The 15,283-nt window shown below is 41.0% G+C and overlaps 3 protein-coding genes across 6 annotated transcripts in view; 2 read left to right on the top strand and 1 right to left on the bottom strand.

The window, feature by feature from the left end:
• sytl5 (synaptotagmin-like 5) overlaps nucleotides 1–5,854 on the top strand; it is a 33,083-nt gene extending 27,229 nt beyond the window's left edge. For all 3 annotated transcript variants that reach the window (XM_079666196.1, XM_079666197.1, XM_079666195.1), the window contains 7 exons: nucleotides 393–571; nucleotides 1,043–1,145; nucleotides 1,236–1,397; nucleotides 1,485–1,593; nucleotides 2,172–2,310; nucleotides 2,900–3,108; nucleotides 3,660–5,854. In XM_079666196.1, the coding sequence (XP_079522322.1) occupies nucleotides 393–571; nucleotides 1,043–1,145; nucleotides 1,236–1,397; nucleotides 1,485–1,593; nucleotides 2,172–2,310; nucleotides 2,900–3,108; nucleotides 3,660–3,802 (1,044 nt within the window). In that variant the 3' untranslated portion in view covers nucleotides 3,803–5,854. The remainder of the gene's footprint in view (nucleotides 1–392; nucleotides 572–1,042; nucleotides 1,146–1,235; nucleotides 1,398–1,484; nucleotides 1,594–2,171; nucleotides 2,311–2,899; nucleotides 3,109–3,659) is intronic.
• Nucleotides 5,855–6,191: 337 nt separating this feature from the next.
• On the top strand, nucleotides 6,192–9,704 carry LOC307028138 (uncharacterized protein). Of its 2 annotated transcripts, XM_079662942.1 has the most exons (5): nucleotides 6,192–6,339; nucleotides 6,709–7,097; nucleotides 7,202–7,343; nucleotides 7,449–7,521; nucleotides 7,738–9,704. In XM_079662942.1, the coding sequence occupies exons 2-5, from the start codon at nucleotides 6,719–6,721 to the stop codon at nucleotides 8,635–8,637; spliced, it is 1,494 nt and encodes a 497-aa protein (XP_079519068.1). In that variant the 5' UTR covers nucleotides 6,192–6,339; nucleotides 6,709–6,718; the 3' UTR covers nucleotides 8,638–9,704. The 2 variants fall into 2 exon arrangements, with proteins under 2 accessions (XP_079519068.1, XP_079519067.1); XM_079662941.1 differs by having other exon boundaries at nucleotides 6,192–7,097.
• A 243-nt stretch (nucleotides 9,705–9,947) lies between these two features.
• srpx (sushi-repeat containing protein X-linked) overlaps nucleotides 9,948–15,283 on the bottom strand; it is a 13,200-nt gene continuing 7,864 nt past the window's right edge. The window contains 7 exon segments of the mRNA XM_079665774.1: nucleotides 9,948–10,597; nucleotides 11,237–11,358; nucleotides 12,515–12,648; nucleotides 14,356–14,535; nucleotides 14,799–14,920; nucleotides 15,032–15,104; nucleotides 15,107–15,157. Coding sequence (XP_079521900.1) covers nucleotides 10,414–10,597; nucleotides 11,237–11,358; nucleotides 12,515–12,648; nucleotides 14,356–14,535; nucleotides 14,799–14,920; nucleotides 15,032–15,104; nucleotides 15,107–15,157 — 866 coding nt within the window. The 3' untranslated portion in view covers nucleotides 9,948–10,413.

Genomic DNA, 15,283 nt, shown 5'->3' with positions numbered 1-15,283 from the left:
AAATGGATGTAAAAGGTTATATATTAGGTTCCCTGTCAGAAATGTCTGACGCCAAGGAAAAGCTGTGAAATTATATATTAAATATATCAATATACATATTGCTTAGTTTCTCCATAGTGGGGGCTTGCCTACGTTCATTTGCTTGAGGTCACTACAAACGTACCTCATACAACCCCCTTTAAAATCTTAACAATCACTTTGACGTGACATGTATTGCCACAGATTCAAATTCATTAAGGTTGCTTTATTTCTAGCGTAATTCATCAGTGTTCATCGGTACTTCAGATGTTTTCTTTATTTGTCATTTTTTGCTTTCCACACCTGTTCAACTCTCCTTGACCTCTCCACCTCTAACATCTCACCCTCTCTTCTCTCCGGTCTTCGCCCAACAGAGTAGTATAAACAGCATGATGAGCATGTACAGTGAGACTGGTGACTATGGCAACGCCCGGGTGAGTGGAGAGATCCTGCTGAACATCAGCTACAGCTACAAAACTGGTGCCCTCAACGTCCTGGTGAAGGAGTGCCACAACCTGGCAACCGGAGACGAGAGGAGGCAGCGCACGGACTCGTAAGAAAAACAAATAACACTCACGACTAGTAGGTTAAAAAACAATTTCACTCCAAGGTACATTTACTGTTTTTTTCCTAATGCTGGCTTAAAAATCTAAGCATTACAGTTCAAATGCTCTTTTTAGTATAAAAGATGTATCTTTTTTTTGTGTTTATTATTTATGTTTTCTTGAATCTTGGTTTTATATTCTTACTGTTATATACACCAGTTAAGTCCAAGTATTAGTTCAAGTGTTATCGACAGTGTTTTATATATAGTGTTTAACAGTATTTGTATAGCTAGTATTTATATCGATTTATTATTTCCATTTAATTTTGCTGTCAAAAATGTCTTAAATATTTGCCCGTTCAATATTTACTGAAAGAAAACAGGGCCACTGATCATTTACGTTGTTCGTATAAGCAAGGATTAATGGTGTCCGTCTCCATCTGAGGAGCAGACTGAGCCACTGTGTTTCTCTCCTGTCAGATATGTGAAGACGTACCTGCTGCCAGACACATCACGACAGAGCAAGAGGAAGACGAGCATCAAGGCCAACACCATAAACCCTGTCTTCAATGAGAATCTGAGGGTACAGTAGATACTTACAACAGTATTCTGTGATTTCAAGTTGCTGAATTCAAACATTTTAAATAATGAAGCCCCTGTTGTTCCTGCGCAGTACGTGATCAGCCACTCGCAGCTGGAGACTCGGAGCCTGCAGCTCTCCGTGTGGCACCACGACCGCTTCGGACACAACAGCTTCCTGGGAGAGGTGGAGCTGACCTTTGACTCCTGGGAGTTTGATTCCCAGATGGAGGATTGGTACACTCTGCAGCCTAAGGTAGAAACCGCAACCAGCACATTGCCAAGCATCTCGTTGTTGTCTTCTCCTCCTTCTTCTTTGTAATTGTGAGTGATGATTGTGTAGGTGGAGAGCAATATAGACTGCACCATGCAGTATAAAGGAGAGCTGACCGTCGTGTTGAAGTACATTCCTGCAGAGAAGAACCTCACGCTGCCCCTGGACCAAGTACAAGGTACATTCATCACTGTGATGACCATTATATATCACCTTATTTATCATGCTGTAACTGTATCTCCTATTGTGTGAAACATTTATTGAATAAGTACCTCAAAAGATGGCCAGATCTTTTAATCTTGTTTTTTAGAAAACTTTGTTGGGAAACTTTCTGACCTCTACTAGAAATGAAAGTGAAGTTTATCTGGCTTTAGTTTGACCAAGAATTGCCTGCACAGCGGGAGTTTGTAATAATGAGTGACTTGCCACTGAAAGGTTGCTTGTTAACAGAGTGAAAAACTCAGTTACATTTTTAATTGCTGCTGGGATGCGGCAGCGATGAAAGAAAAAGTCCCGAATTGCACTGATGCTGTCTGTGTATTTAATTAATTTAGCTGTGGTTAAATATACAGTAGGTTGTTCTTTTTTAAAGGACAAAACATACATGCTTATAATCACAAGAACATGTGATTATAAGGTGTATGTGCTTAGCATCTGTACCAAGAAGGTGCATGTTTGTGGAGCAAATATTTTCTTTATGTAAACAAACCAAAGCCTTTGAAATTGAAGTATTCTCTTTCTTCCCTCCTCCCTCAGTAAAAAAAGGCTTCCTGAAAAGCAAGAAGGCGAGCAGCTTCACTTTGCCTAAAGGGGGCATGGTCGAGCTGCTGGTCAAAGGAGCCAAAAACCTGACTGCAGTCAAGTCTGGAGGAACTTCAGATCCTTTTGTGAAAGGGTGAGACGCTGCATTCAGGGGCGGGTTGGAAACTTTTGAATGGGGGCCAGGCTGGGAAACGGTTTGAAAGAAGCGGGGTTCATTTGTTTTTTATTGTGTCTTAGTGGTCATTTTGCTTCTCTTTATGTTTTAGTTTCTGCTGCAGTTTGTTTGTGGCTTCACAGCTTCTCTTTTGTTTTGATTTGCCAATCTCTGTGGCTATTCTGGTTTTCTTTGTGGTTGTTATGTGTTACAGTGTGGTTGTGTTGCTCAGCTGTATCTAGTTGCTTTGGGTAAAAGTGTCTGTTAAATAACATGTAATGTAATGTAATCTACTAGTAGCCATTTTGTGGTTCTTAGTACGATTTACCTTCACTTTGTTATAGTTTTTCTCTTTTGTCTCTTTGTAGTCATTTGATTGCTGTTCTATTGTAAGCAGCCCAGCCGTTTCTGGGCCTGTACCCAGTAGCCTTGTTCAGGAAACCATCCATGATAACAAGAAACAATACCTTACACCTTCTGACTCTTGTAGAGGGAACATCAGGGTTGCTATGCTAGCCTCTGTTTTACTTAAGATGTGATTTGAGAACTGACATCTTTCTCTCTCCAGATACCTCCTCCCGGACAGCAAGAAGTCAACCAAGCACAAGACGGTGGTGGAGCGGCGCTCTGTGAACCCGCAGTGGAACCACACCTTCACCTACTGCGGCCTGCAACCCGGAGACCTCAACAACGTCTGCCTGGAGCTCACCGTGTGGGACAAAGAGGCGCTGGCCAGCAACGTCTTCCTGGGAGGGCTCAGGCTCGGAGCTGGTACAGGTGTGTAAAAAGTTCTGGAAAAGAAAAGTACTTGTTGGAGACATTTTAAGGTCACTATATTGCACAAGATTTCAAATAAGGTGGTTAACACCCCTGAAACGTTCCACATTTTGCCAATGGCTGAAGCTGGTATTCTTGCTCTGGCTTTTGAAGTTGGCAGATATTCAATATATCAGTGGGAAAAAAAACAGATTGTAGGGTTGTGATTTGGTTGAAGTGGAAAGTGAGGCCCATTTTCGTTTTGAATTGTACACACATATTGATCATATTGAGTGTCTATTTTGTATTAAATGGCTGTAAAACAGGAACCCTGTTTAATATTCTGACGTACGGATGATCAAAACCTGGAAAAGTTTATTCAAAAAACAACATCTATTCTTTATTTATGTCTTGTAAGTCCCTTATGGTTGCAGGGCAGAAGCTTCTTTCATTTGTTATAAAGTTAACTTCATCTATTATACAAAACCAGTGTTGAGAGATTGTCAATGTCCTCCGGGCTCTTTATTAGTTCCAATGTTTATGTTTATGTCCTTGTCCCTTTTCTGCTCAAGGTAAAAGCTACGGGAACGATGTTGACTGGATGGACTCATACGGGGAGGAACAGCGGCTGTGGCAACGCATGATTGAAAAGCCAGAAGTCCCTCATGAGTGTACTCTGATGCTTCGATCCAGCATGCGAAGTTGCAACACATGAGCCGGATCTAAGCACAGACGAGGAGAAAAGAGAATGAATGAGGGAGGAAGAGGTGATGTGAAGGTGGGAGGAGAGATCTGGAGAAGTGGAACGGTCCAGAGTAAAAGCCCAGGACTGAGAGCAACAGAGATCCTCCCTCTTCCTACTTCCTTCCTCCCGAGATGCCCTGTTCAGCCAGTCATGCCTTACACACTCATCCACATGAAGCCCCCTGCCCTCAAAAGCATCTAGTATTGACCAAGCACTGCTGTATATGAAGAAAAAAAAACATGTGTTGTATGTAACTTACTGTACCTAGCCAAATGAGCACATGTGTGATTCCGGATGTGTCCGTCCTCTGTGATTCATGAACCTGAGTCATTTCTGCATGCAGTTACAGCTGACGGGAACCATTTTGTGAGGCACAGATCAATAATGTAGAGACTTAGACATTCCTTTTTTTACGCCACAGAGTCATCCTGGTCTGAAGCACATTATGAATCTGCTTATAAACAGTTGTGTACAGAGGTGAAAAGTGACTATTTCATGTTCCACTGTATTATTATTATTACTACTGAGGAAAGTACAAAAGTAGCAAGTAAGATAACTTATACATCTCTCCTACATTGAAGTAGTTTTCCATCCATCTTTTATTTATAAGCTTTCTCTCTCAATCGTTTTATGAAAATTAAGCAACACGGAGTATCCCTCTAGTATTATTATACTTGAGGTAAAGATATATATACTAATTTTAAAATAAACTAGGAATGAAAGTGACTGTGTTACTTGAACAATCATTTATAAAAAATATTTGTTGAAAATAGTTTTTAAAGTTGCTGTAGCTGTGGGCGACTTCAAACTTCAAAAGCTTGCGTTGTATGACCAACAGTCTAAAATACAAGTCGTCTCAATTTACAACGAAATGAAACAACTGAGCTATGCGACGTCTCTGGGGCTCTGCCTTCCACCCTCCTGTGATCAAACATTTGTAGCCACGCTAGATACTCTATGGATAGCAGCGCTGTGGCACGGTCTGACATTTGATTGGTCCAACACTTTCATCCATATTTTATATTTATCAAGGGAAATATCTCAACATCTACTAAAATAGAATTGGCACAACGTTTTGTACAGACATTCATGTTTTCCAGTCTGTGTACATTAAAGACTTTGGTGAACCTGACGGTGAACATTACGACTACGAAACATCAGCATGGTAGCATAGTTTCTGTTAGAATGTTAGCATCCTGATGTTAGCATTAGCTCAAAGCTTCCTTTATGGAAAGCTTTACTGAGCTGCTGGCATGCCTGTAGACTCCTAGTCTTGTTGATTGATGACTGAATTCAAAGCAAAAATGTTGCCAACAACAATGTTGAGTACCTGTAGTTAGTTACTTTACACCTCTGGTTGTCAGAAGAGGAAATATCTAGACAAATTCCACAATTTAGATTAATATTGATGTACATTTGTAACACTGCATCAGTGTGATAATGGAAACTGCATGGTCTTAGATAAAACAGGTAGAAGAACAAAATAAGAGAATGTAAAGCACTGATAATCGCATCATTTTAGAGAAAATGTGATTTTAAGAGCAGTATCCCTGAGACAGAGGCTGCCTGTTGCAGAGTGAGTCAGCGCTGAGGCGGCTGTCTTCTTCTCAGGGGGAACCTCATAATGAGTCAGTCACCTTGTCCTGTTGCTCGGGGCTCTGCCTTCCACCCTCCTGTGATGAATCACCAAATACACAAAAACGATTCTCAAGTGAAACTTTGTGCAACCATCTCTCATGTGGAATGCCAATTTTGTCGCGCTTGTCCTTGGCCAACCATTTGCTCTGAACTCCTGGAGCACAACAGTAGGACACTGCACAATTAAAGTAATAATATGGTGTTCACTGTACAACATACTATAGATGAGGCTTGTGCAATACCTGACTACTGAAAAAACTCAATGTACAGCATGTAGGCTAATATCTCTGTTGTATCCGGTTTCCAAGCAACAAACTCACTGTATTCATACCTATTTTGTCCCAAATATGTTCAATATTTTTGAAATAAACGCATCTTTCCATAGATGTACTGTTTGCCTTTTTTGTTTGAGAATATACTAAATATAAAACTATTTTTATGTTTGATTAGTTTAAATTAAAAATGTGAAAATTATACTTAGGCCTATAGGGAATATGCTGAATCACTTTTTATTGTAGCCAAGAAAAAAATGGCCAACGCCTCAAACGAAAATCAGCCTCGCGCGGCTGATTTTAGTGACCTATGAACATTGCCAGGCTAGCCTTTATGCTAAGCTAACTACGGGCTTAATTTATATTTGAGCCTTACAGCTTTATTGATCTGAATGAACGGATGAATAAATTCATCTGAACTCTTGGCAACACAGCAAACTAGAGTAGGGGAGAGCGGGGTAATGTGGGACACCGGGTAATGTGAGACACCCGCTGTAACTAGGCAAAGAAACAAATTTGCGGTCATGTGACCATAATGTTTTCAACCCCTTCCCACCCCCCACTTGTCATGAAGGAGAAGTTGGTGCTGGTTCTGTGGTAAGTATTTTTTTTCACAAAAATGTGTTTGTTGCATGTAAAAGTAAATTTTCTTACTGCGAACGTAATCAACTGTAGTATCAAAGCAAATTGATTCAGGTTGAAAAACTTATATCATACATGTTGATGAACTTCCAACATATAAAACCATGTGATTGATGCTAGTTAAAGATTAGCCTGAATTGCCTAGAGATGTTGTTTTTTCTAAAATGGTGGCTGTGGGGTAAAGTGAGACAGATGCTGTGGGGTAAAGTGAGACAGTGTCTCACTTTACCCCGACATGAAGCACAAGTTAAGTTTAGTCTTATATATATTTTAGTCTAATATTACAATACATATGTTTTAATTTTAATGTCATAAACATTGTAGAAAAGTCATCATGCCAAGACGATACATCAGGACGACATCTTGGGGCCAAACACCCCTCACAGAGATGGAGAGTGCAGCTGCAGAGGTCATGCAAGGAAAGAAGTCCTTAAGACAAGCAGGAAAGGAACGAAATATCGACAAGACAACCCTCCAAAGATTCATTAAGAAAATAGAGAAAGGGAGAGTTAAATCAGTAGCCTGGGGTGCAGTAGCTGAGGCAAAAAGAATACTGACAGATGAGATGGAGGAGGAGCTTGCCCAACATTTAAAACAACTGGCTGACCAGTTCCATGGCCTTGCTCCAGTTAAGTGCCGTGAACTGGCATTTGAATATGCAGACAAAAACCATATCCCTGTCCCTGCCAATTGGATGGAGAAACAATGTGCAGGTAGGCTAGGGTGCGCAAGAGATCACATGATTCTGTAGGTCAACTTAGGCCAACTGATCTTGCCACAAAGCTTATCTTATAATAACGAATTGTCCACTCTTTAGGAGTAGAGTGGTTTGGCAGCTTTCTAGCCCGTCGCCATCTCTCTGTCCGAACTCCGGAGGCAACATCCCTGGGAAGGGCTACAGCCTTCAATAAGACTACAGTGGGGGAGTTCTTTACAAATCTGGCTGTAGTGATGGACAGGTGACAGAATTAATTCTTTAGTTGCAAATGTTTTATGGAGGCTTTACCTGTAAGATTTGGTTTTGATTCTGATAAGGTTCTTCCCTTGCCTCTCTTCTTTAACAGACACACATTTCCTCCACACATGATTTACAATGTGGATGAAACAGGCGTCTTTACAGTACAAAAGCCACGGCAGGTAAGCTACTAGAGAGCAGCAGACTGATACTGAGTGGCTTGTGATAATGACCAGCTAGCTATTGGCAGAATGCTGAAACTAATGCTATTAGTAATGTTGTGAGCCTGTGAACTAGAAAAAAATGAATGGACTGCAACAAAATAAAATGTACCTTTAGACCAATAGTAGCCTACTGATTGCACATGCCATTGATTCTAAACTTTCTACTTGATTCAGGTTGTGACAGAGAAAGGGAAAAAGCAAGTTGGTTCTATCACATCAGCTGAGAGAGGAGAACTGGTGACTGTGGTGTGTGCAGTGAATGCTGCTGGGAATGCCATACCTCCCATGTTTGTCTTCCCCAGAGTTAGGTTTAAGGACGACTTCATGATAGGAGCACCTCCAGGAGCCAAAGGTGCCTCCACCAGAACAGGATGGATGAACGAAGACACCTGGCCTGAGTTCCTCGATCACTTGATAAAGCACACTAAGTGCACTCCTGACCATCCCATGCTGCTAATCCTGGATAATCTGAGAGCTCACATCTCACTCAAGGCAGTGGAGAAAGCAAAGAGTAATGGTATTGTTCTGCTCACCCTCCCACCCCACACATCCCATCGCTTGCAGCCTCTCGACGTGACGGTGTATGGCCCGTTCAAGACCCTATACAGCCGAGCTCTTGATGGGTGGATGAGATCTAACCCTGGCAAAACAGTCTCCATCTATCAGATTGCAGGATTTGTGAACGAGGCCTTCTTGTCAGCAGTGACACACGCAATATCACCTCTGGCTTCAAGTCCACTGGGATCTTCCCATATAACAGAGATATTTTCCCTGAGGAGGCGTTTGCACCATCCATGGTGTCAGACCGGCCAAACCCTGAGCTGCGGCCTGCATCCACTGGTCCATCCACTTCAGATGATCCGGATGGTCCACGGCCTGCAGATTATCCACCCCCTGCAGATGAACCACCTGCTGCAGATGCTATTCCACTCGCTGATGCTATTCCATCCACTTTGCATGGTCCACATGGATGTGCCTCGCCAGCTGTCTCACGATCTGGATATGTGTCTCCTCAGGAAATCATACCACTTCCAAAATGTCCCCCCAGAGGACAAACAAAACGAAAGTGTGTGAAGACAGCCATCTTAACAGATACTCCAGAGAAGCAAATCATAGAACAGGCTTATGAAGAGAGACAAAAGAAACTGGCAGGGAAAAAGCAAAATAGCAAAGAAAAGGGAAAACCGAAAAAGAAGGCACCCAAGAAGAAAATCATAGATAGCAGCTCGGAGGAGAGTGATGACCCTGTCCCATTTGAGGATGATTTTGAGAGCTCTGAAGATGAGAGGAGTGACCCCGGAAACAAAGATCTGTCCGTGGGTGACTTCGTCCTCGTCAACTTTGCCACAAAACACCGAAGTATCCGTTATGTTGGCATGGTTGAGAAGGTTGAGGGGGACGAAATACTAACCCAATTCCTCAGAAAAACCCAGGGAAACAACAGAGAGTGGGAGAGACCCACGTTTGCTATGAAAGAAAAGGATGTGGCACATGTTCCTAAAGGCGATGTGGTGAAGAAGCTGCCTCAACCTAATAGGCCTGGAGGAACAACACGGAGAGAGCAACTCTTCACCTTTCCCTGTAACCTGCAGGGCTGGAATGTAGAGTAGGCCTTGTTTAAATATGCAGCTGATGTTCATATCATATCGTGTTCTAATCTAACTGGTTAAATGGTTAATTGAATGTTTATTAAAGCACTTTGAAATATATTATGTTGTATTTGACTTTGTTTGGAGTTACTTTGTTTAAAAAATGTGCTAAATTGACCAATCCCCATGATTATGTTGCGCATCCGACATTAGTTTTGGAATGTGTGGTTGTCAATCTATCTGTCAGGATTCTAACTGTTACAACATGTGTTGTTTTGGTAGTTTAAAAGTGGAAAAGGTAAGTGGTTCACTTTACCCCCTTGATTTCTCTAGTCTGTCTCAGTTCACCCCTTAGCTGGGGTAAAGTGAGACACAAGACCACTTTTTAAAAAACAATCATATTTTCACTGCCCTTTGTCCTGAAGACATTCTGATCATTTCCAGTGCTAGGAAACATCCTGAATTAATGGGAAATGTGTAAATTTTACTGATATATCATTTTAGCTCGCCTACAGGAGAGCAAATGTAAAAAATGTCTCACATTACCCCGCTCTCCCCTACTTCCTAAAGTGTTGATCTGTTAAACAACAATTAAACTTGACTGGTAATGCTTTCAAGATGTTTGAACTAACATAAGGTGGAAATAATATTTATTTAGTTTTCTGAAGACATTTGTTTTATTTAAGACAAAACTTACTTGCTTTAAACTTTTTTCTTTCATTTCTCTCTTGAATCCTCAGACGATTATGCCTGTCTCTCGCACTCACACACTGTCACACAGAAGACAACATCCTCGCTGATAGACATATTTAATCTGTGTCTTGTAGATTCAGACGTAGACGTACAGCGTACTAACAGCACCATCACTGTCCTGTACATAAAACACACACAGTATTCCAAAGAGTGTACATCGTTATTAAAAAATATGTGAGACATAAATATTAGACAGGTGAAGAGTTTCCCAGTTTATACAGTAAAAATACTTTTTTTGTACAAAATAGTAAAACATATGGCTTTTGAAAATATTAAAAAATAATAATAATAAAACATACAGATAGACAAGACACAGGAATCAATATGATTGTAATGTACTGTATGACCCCTTCCATTAAGTAAACCTCAATAATGCTTCAGAACAGATCACACACACACACACACACACCTTCTGCAAACAGGCCTGAATGAGTTCAGGTAGGAGTGTGTGACTGCTGTTACAGAGGAGGGGAAGGATCAAATATGGCTGACGGTCCGTTGAGTTGTTTTATGATTGACAGTTCTGGCCCGCTTCCTGCTGTAGCACCATCTCATCCTTGCGGAGGGGGAAGGTGTCGATGGTGGTGAATAATTCAGCCGACGTGATCGGGAACGGGTAGCGCTGCTTATCCATACCCTGCTTGTCGACCAGAACCATTTGGAAAGACCTTTGAGGAATCTGGAGCTGTAACCTAGGAAACGCACATAATTTCAGTGAGCAGCAAAGTAAAATAAACTCAGTATGTTTGCTCAAGTGTTATACTTTACTAGTGACAACCACAAATCAATAAGTATGTTTTTCGTTGTAGATTTAACTAGCCAACAGTATATAAGGGAGTTCAAATTAGCACAACCATAAACATTTAAAGCAGTAAAATTACATTACAGCAGCAGTAGTATTAATCCAAAAACAAATAGGAAAAAAATGACAGGGTATATTTTACAGCAGAATTTGTAACTTTACCTACTTTAAGTATATGTTTCTGGAAATATTTACACAATTTTACTTAAGGTTATGAATGCTGGACTTTAACTTGTAGTGTCGTACTTTCAAAGTGTTGTACTATTTAAAAAAACATCTGAATACTAAGAGACAAGGACGAGGACATTCATGACTGGTCCTTGGCTCCCAGCACTCAGATGAATGTTATGAATGTGTGTGTGGTTGTGTGTGGTTGTGTGTGGTTGTGTGTGTGTGTGTGTGTGTGTGTGTGTGTGTGTGTGTGTGTGTGTGTGTGTGTGTGTGTGTGTGTGTGTGTGTGTGTGTGTGTGTGTGTGTGTGTGTGTGTGTGTGTGTGTGTGTGTGTGTGTGTGTGTGTGTGTGTGTGTACCTGATCTGCAGGGACAATGCTGGAGTGAGCAGTCTGTGTCGAATTCGGCCAATCTGAGCAGGGTAAGTCCCAACCAGCTCAATCACTGTGACGTGCCTCAGGTCCAGTCCACACTGAGCATGCTGAGGACAGGAAAAAGAAACAGATCAATACGTTTGGCGTTTCGAACCTCTGTTATTGATTTCTATGCAGACAAAAAACCTGAGCACAGTTCATTTCATGGAGGATATAAAACAAATTTGAACCAAAGTGGGCATAGAGAACACCAGGGCTGTAACAATCGATTACTTGCATGATCAATTAAAGACAACCTGCAGTCAAAAGTGAGTTTTACTTTTTCACTTTCACTGTGCAGAATGATGTGTATGCAGAGTTTAAAACTAAGGATGCTCACACATTTATTTGCCTAGGGGGAGAAAGTTTCTCTCAACTCACCTTAAAACTGAGTTCAAGATGTTGACATTCGAATATGATTTGTAAATCAATCATGGCTTACTCTGCAGCCTACATAACTGTGATGTGGAAACTTAAATCCTCTAAATGGAGATCTTAGTAAAGTTGGAGGCATATTTTGTCCAGCACAGCAGTTAAACTTTTTTTAAAGAAATATTTGCTAATTCAAACATTCTGGATTTTATAATCAGGTTAAAGCAGTACATGTAACAGTTACAGGTAATCTAACTAATAACACGATTTAACATTTCGAGTTCCAAAAGTTTGAGGTGACGTCTGAGAAAAGGTCCGGTTTGGCCCAACCACACTCCAAAATCAAACAATATTACAGTACTATGAAATTAAATAGATAACGGCAGAAAATCCTCACTCCATGAACACATTTTGGCAAACAAATGATGCTATGAAACACACAGACAACTCACAACCTGATCTCTGAGGTTGCTCACAAACTTTTAACGTGTTGTCTCAGATGAGAAGCGAAAGCTTTGAAAGGTCAGGTGTTTAAAGACAGCTCCAACTTAACGGCATTTGGCGATCCGTTGAAACATCCATCACCAGAATAAACCTTTTCAAAGCTGTTGTACGATTTATTCATCGTGTTGACATTTTGTGGACAACAAACCCTGTCACCCTATTGCCTTATTTGTTTGCCTCGCTGCTTTGTCCCACTTGGGCAGCAAAGCGAGGGAGAAACACAGTCACACTGCGGTCCTGTGTGTGAGCAGCGGTGGAGACACGGATCACTGCAGCAGGACCTTACATCAAATCTTCTCTACGATCCTGCCCCCCCTCATACAGCTCATGTTCCCAGTCGTGTCTCACCTGTAAGTTAGTCATCTGGAAGCGGTAATTGTGATTGGCAGCCGTCGGCGCCGAGATAATGAGGAGCCGTCGTTTCTCATAGAACTGATCCAGCAGTGCAGCAGCTGTACGCACTCCCACGTTTATGTTCATGGCTGTGATGACATTGAATGTACAATTAATTGATATGTTGAGATATGACACACAGTGCAATCATACGAGATTAAATACAACTCAATATTACACTGAGGTAAGGCGTAATTTGATTATTTAGGTCTGTTGAGCAAAGGCACAATGGAAGTGCATTCAACTGTGAACTCAACCTGTAACATTAAGTATACATTACTGATGGTTTGCTGCGGCAGTCTTTCCAAACTGCTACTCGTTCATGTCTCATAGATACAGACATTCAATAGAGTGGTGTCTAGTATTGATTCTTCTAATCGATAGAGGGCACAGGGGGCCCAATTTTCTCCTCCAATGAGCTTCTCCCATATTACCAGTTTAGCACAGGTAGGCCAACTTTACACAGGACTGTGGTGTTTATTGCCACTCGAAAGCACAAATTAAAAATAAATGAGCCAGAGTTTTGAGAATGAGATGTGGAAAATATTGCCAGAATGGACCAAAACAAAACCCAACCAGAGCCTATGTTCTGTGGCTGTATACCAGTCCTGAGATAACCAAATAATAAAAAAGTATCGCCACATTCAATTTTCCAATAGTAGAACTTTTAATTTATATGAACAGATTTGGCCTTTATCACAGAACTGGATGAATAATATATAGAAAATATCCATTTCCTTGATGATGCAAATACTTGAGTAGTCTTCCAAAGGAGCCTGTGTGGAGAACATCCTGCAAACTTCTCGCATATTTTTTGGTTATGTCGAAAGTTTATAATTCTATGATGATGTTATGGAGATATCTTAAAGAATGAATCCCAAGGCTGTAGTGCTAGGAGTATCCTTGAAGATTGTAGACATCAATACGGCAAGGATGCAGCTTCCAAAAGGGCATAGAGAGAGCAGGTTAAGTAAGTGTAGGACTTAAACTACAAACAATAACATTTGGGAAATGGTACCCACTAATGAAAAATAATGACTTAAAGGTGACCTATCATGCAAAATGCACTTTTGTACGTCTTTTATACATGAATGTGTGTCCCCGGTGTTCCAGGGAACTCACCAAGTGTCAGAAAACACAACCCTCTCTATTTTCCTCCATACCCAAATCTCTTAAAAAGTGGCTGCAACGGATCTGATACAGACTGATCCAGATTTGAACACTTCCATGACGTCACAGAAGTGGTGCTACGGCTATTGGGCCAACTCCACCAATCAGGAGGAGACAGCCACGGACATTGCCGTTGGAAAGCGCTGCAGACGCTGTAGTACATATGCCAGGCCTGTAGATGGTGCTGTTCTCACAGAATCAGCCCATGCAAAGACAGTGTTAAATTGAGCGAAATGAGGAATGGCTAAAATGCATGATCTGTTTGGTATTTTGAAAAATAAAAAGTATAAATATGCCTTATATAGGTATGGTCCTACACTATATTATTCAAATATAGCATGATAGGTCCACTTTAATGTAAGTCTGTAAAGCCAAGTGAAAAATAATTGCCCATGTTAAGAGATAATACTTTTTTAAATTACAAATCTAGTATCTCTGTATGTTATTATATATCATTTTAATACATTTGAATGATTTGTCTTCTTTTTTGTTTTATTTGATTTCTGAAGCTGCATTCTTAGGTATTTTTTGTAAATTTCTAAGCATAAAAAACAACTAAACAACAATGGATAAATTAAAGATTGTTAATGTAAGTATGTATGCATTTATCTGCACACAGTACGTACCTGTACAGGTGGTGTCCAAGCCGGACCAGGTGAAGCTGTACTGACACACTCTGGCCACGCTGCCCTGCAGATCGTAGCCTCCGGTGCATTTGAACTCACAAGTGGCCCCGTAGTTGTCTCCGTCACTGTCACACTTCATATAACCGTTGTCCGGGGCAAACAGCGGGCTGCAGCGGCGCACTGAACAGAAAAAGAGCCCCATTAGATTCCAGGCAGCGAGGTCACATTCAAACAAATAAAAAAAGACAGAGGAAGATTGGCCTTCTGTATATTCTCCATGTATATTGCACTATTGCCTGTAGGTTACAACAGCATCTTATTTGTTACAACAGTCTCTATTTTGACATTATTCAAGGTCTTACTTCTTAGTATAACCGATAAGATAAAATGCTCCTTAAAAATGCTGCTTGACACTCATTACCAGAACCCTTTTATTAATTCACCTCGCACTCTGACAGTGAAGCGACAGGATCCTTTGTTCCCTGCACGGTCAAACACAGTGTAGGACATCTTATGGAGCCCCTCCGGGAAGTTGGATTTTGGAGCTTTCCCTTTCAGGATAACGCTGAAAAATAAAGGCTCTCTTTTAATCTTTCACTGTGATCTCAGTGTTAAGAGTGCATATTAACAGACAAGGGAGAAACAGCTTAAAAAGAGAGGTGGAGAGGAGACTGACTCTGTGAGGATGCCGTCTGCAGTGTCTACACCCTCGGGTGTGTCCCAGCTCACCCTCGCTGTCAGTTTTCCTGCTCTGCCCACTTATCCTTCACAGTAGGACACTTAATTTTTGGAGAATCCATATCTACAGAGAGAGAGAGAAGGAAAACGTATGTAAAATGTTTGAATGGAAACTAATGCTTAAATGTGGACTCTATCCCTGTAATCTGAATCTTGCAGCTAACAATAGAGCAGATAAAAGCACTGTTTA

Source organism: Notothenia rossii, assembly GCF_949606895.1.
Source record: "Notothenia rossii genome assembly, chromosome: 2".
Lineage (NCBI taxonomy): Eukaryota > Metazoa > Chordata > Actinopteri > Perciformes > Nototheniidae > Notothenia > Notothenia rossii.
This window is presented reverse-complemented; position numbering and strand designations above follow the sequence as displayed.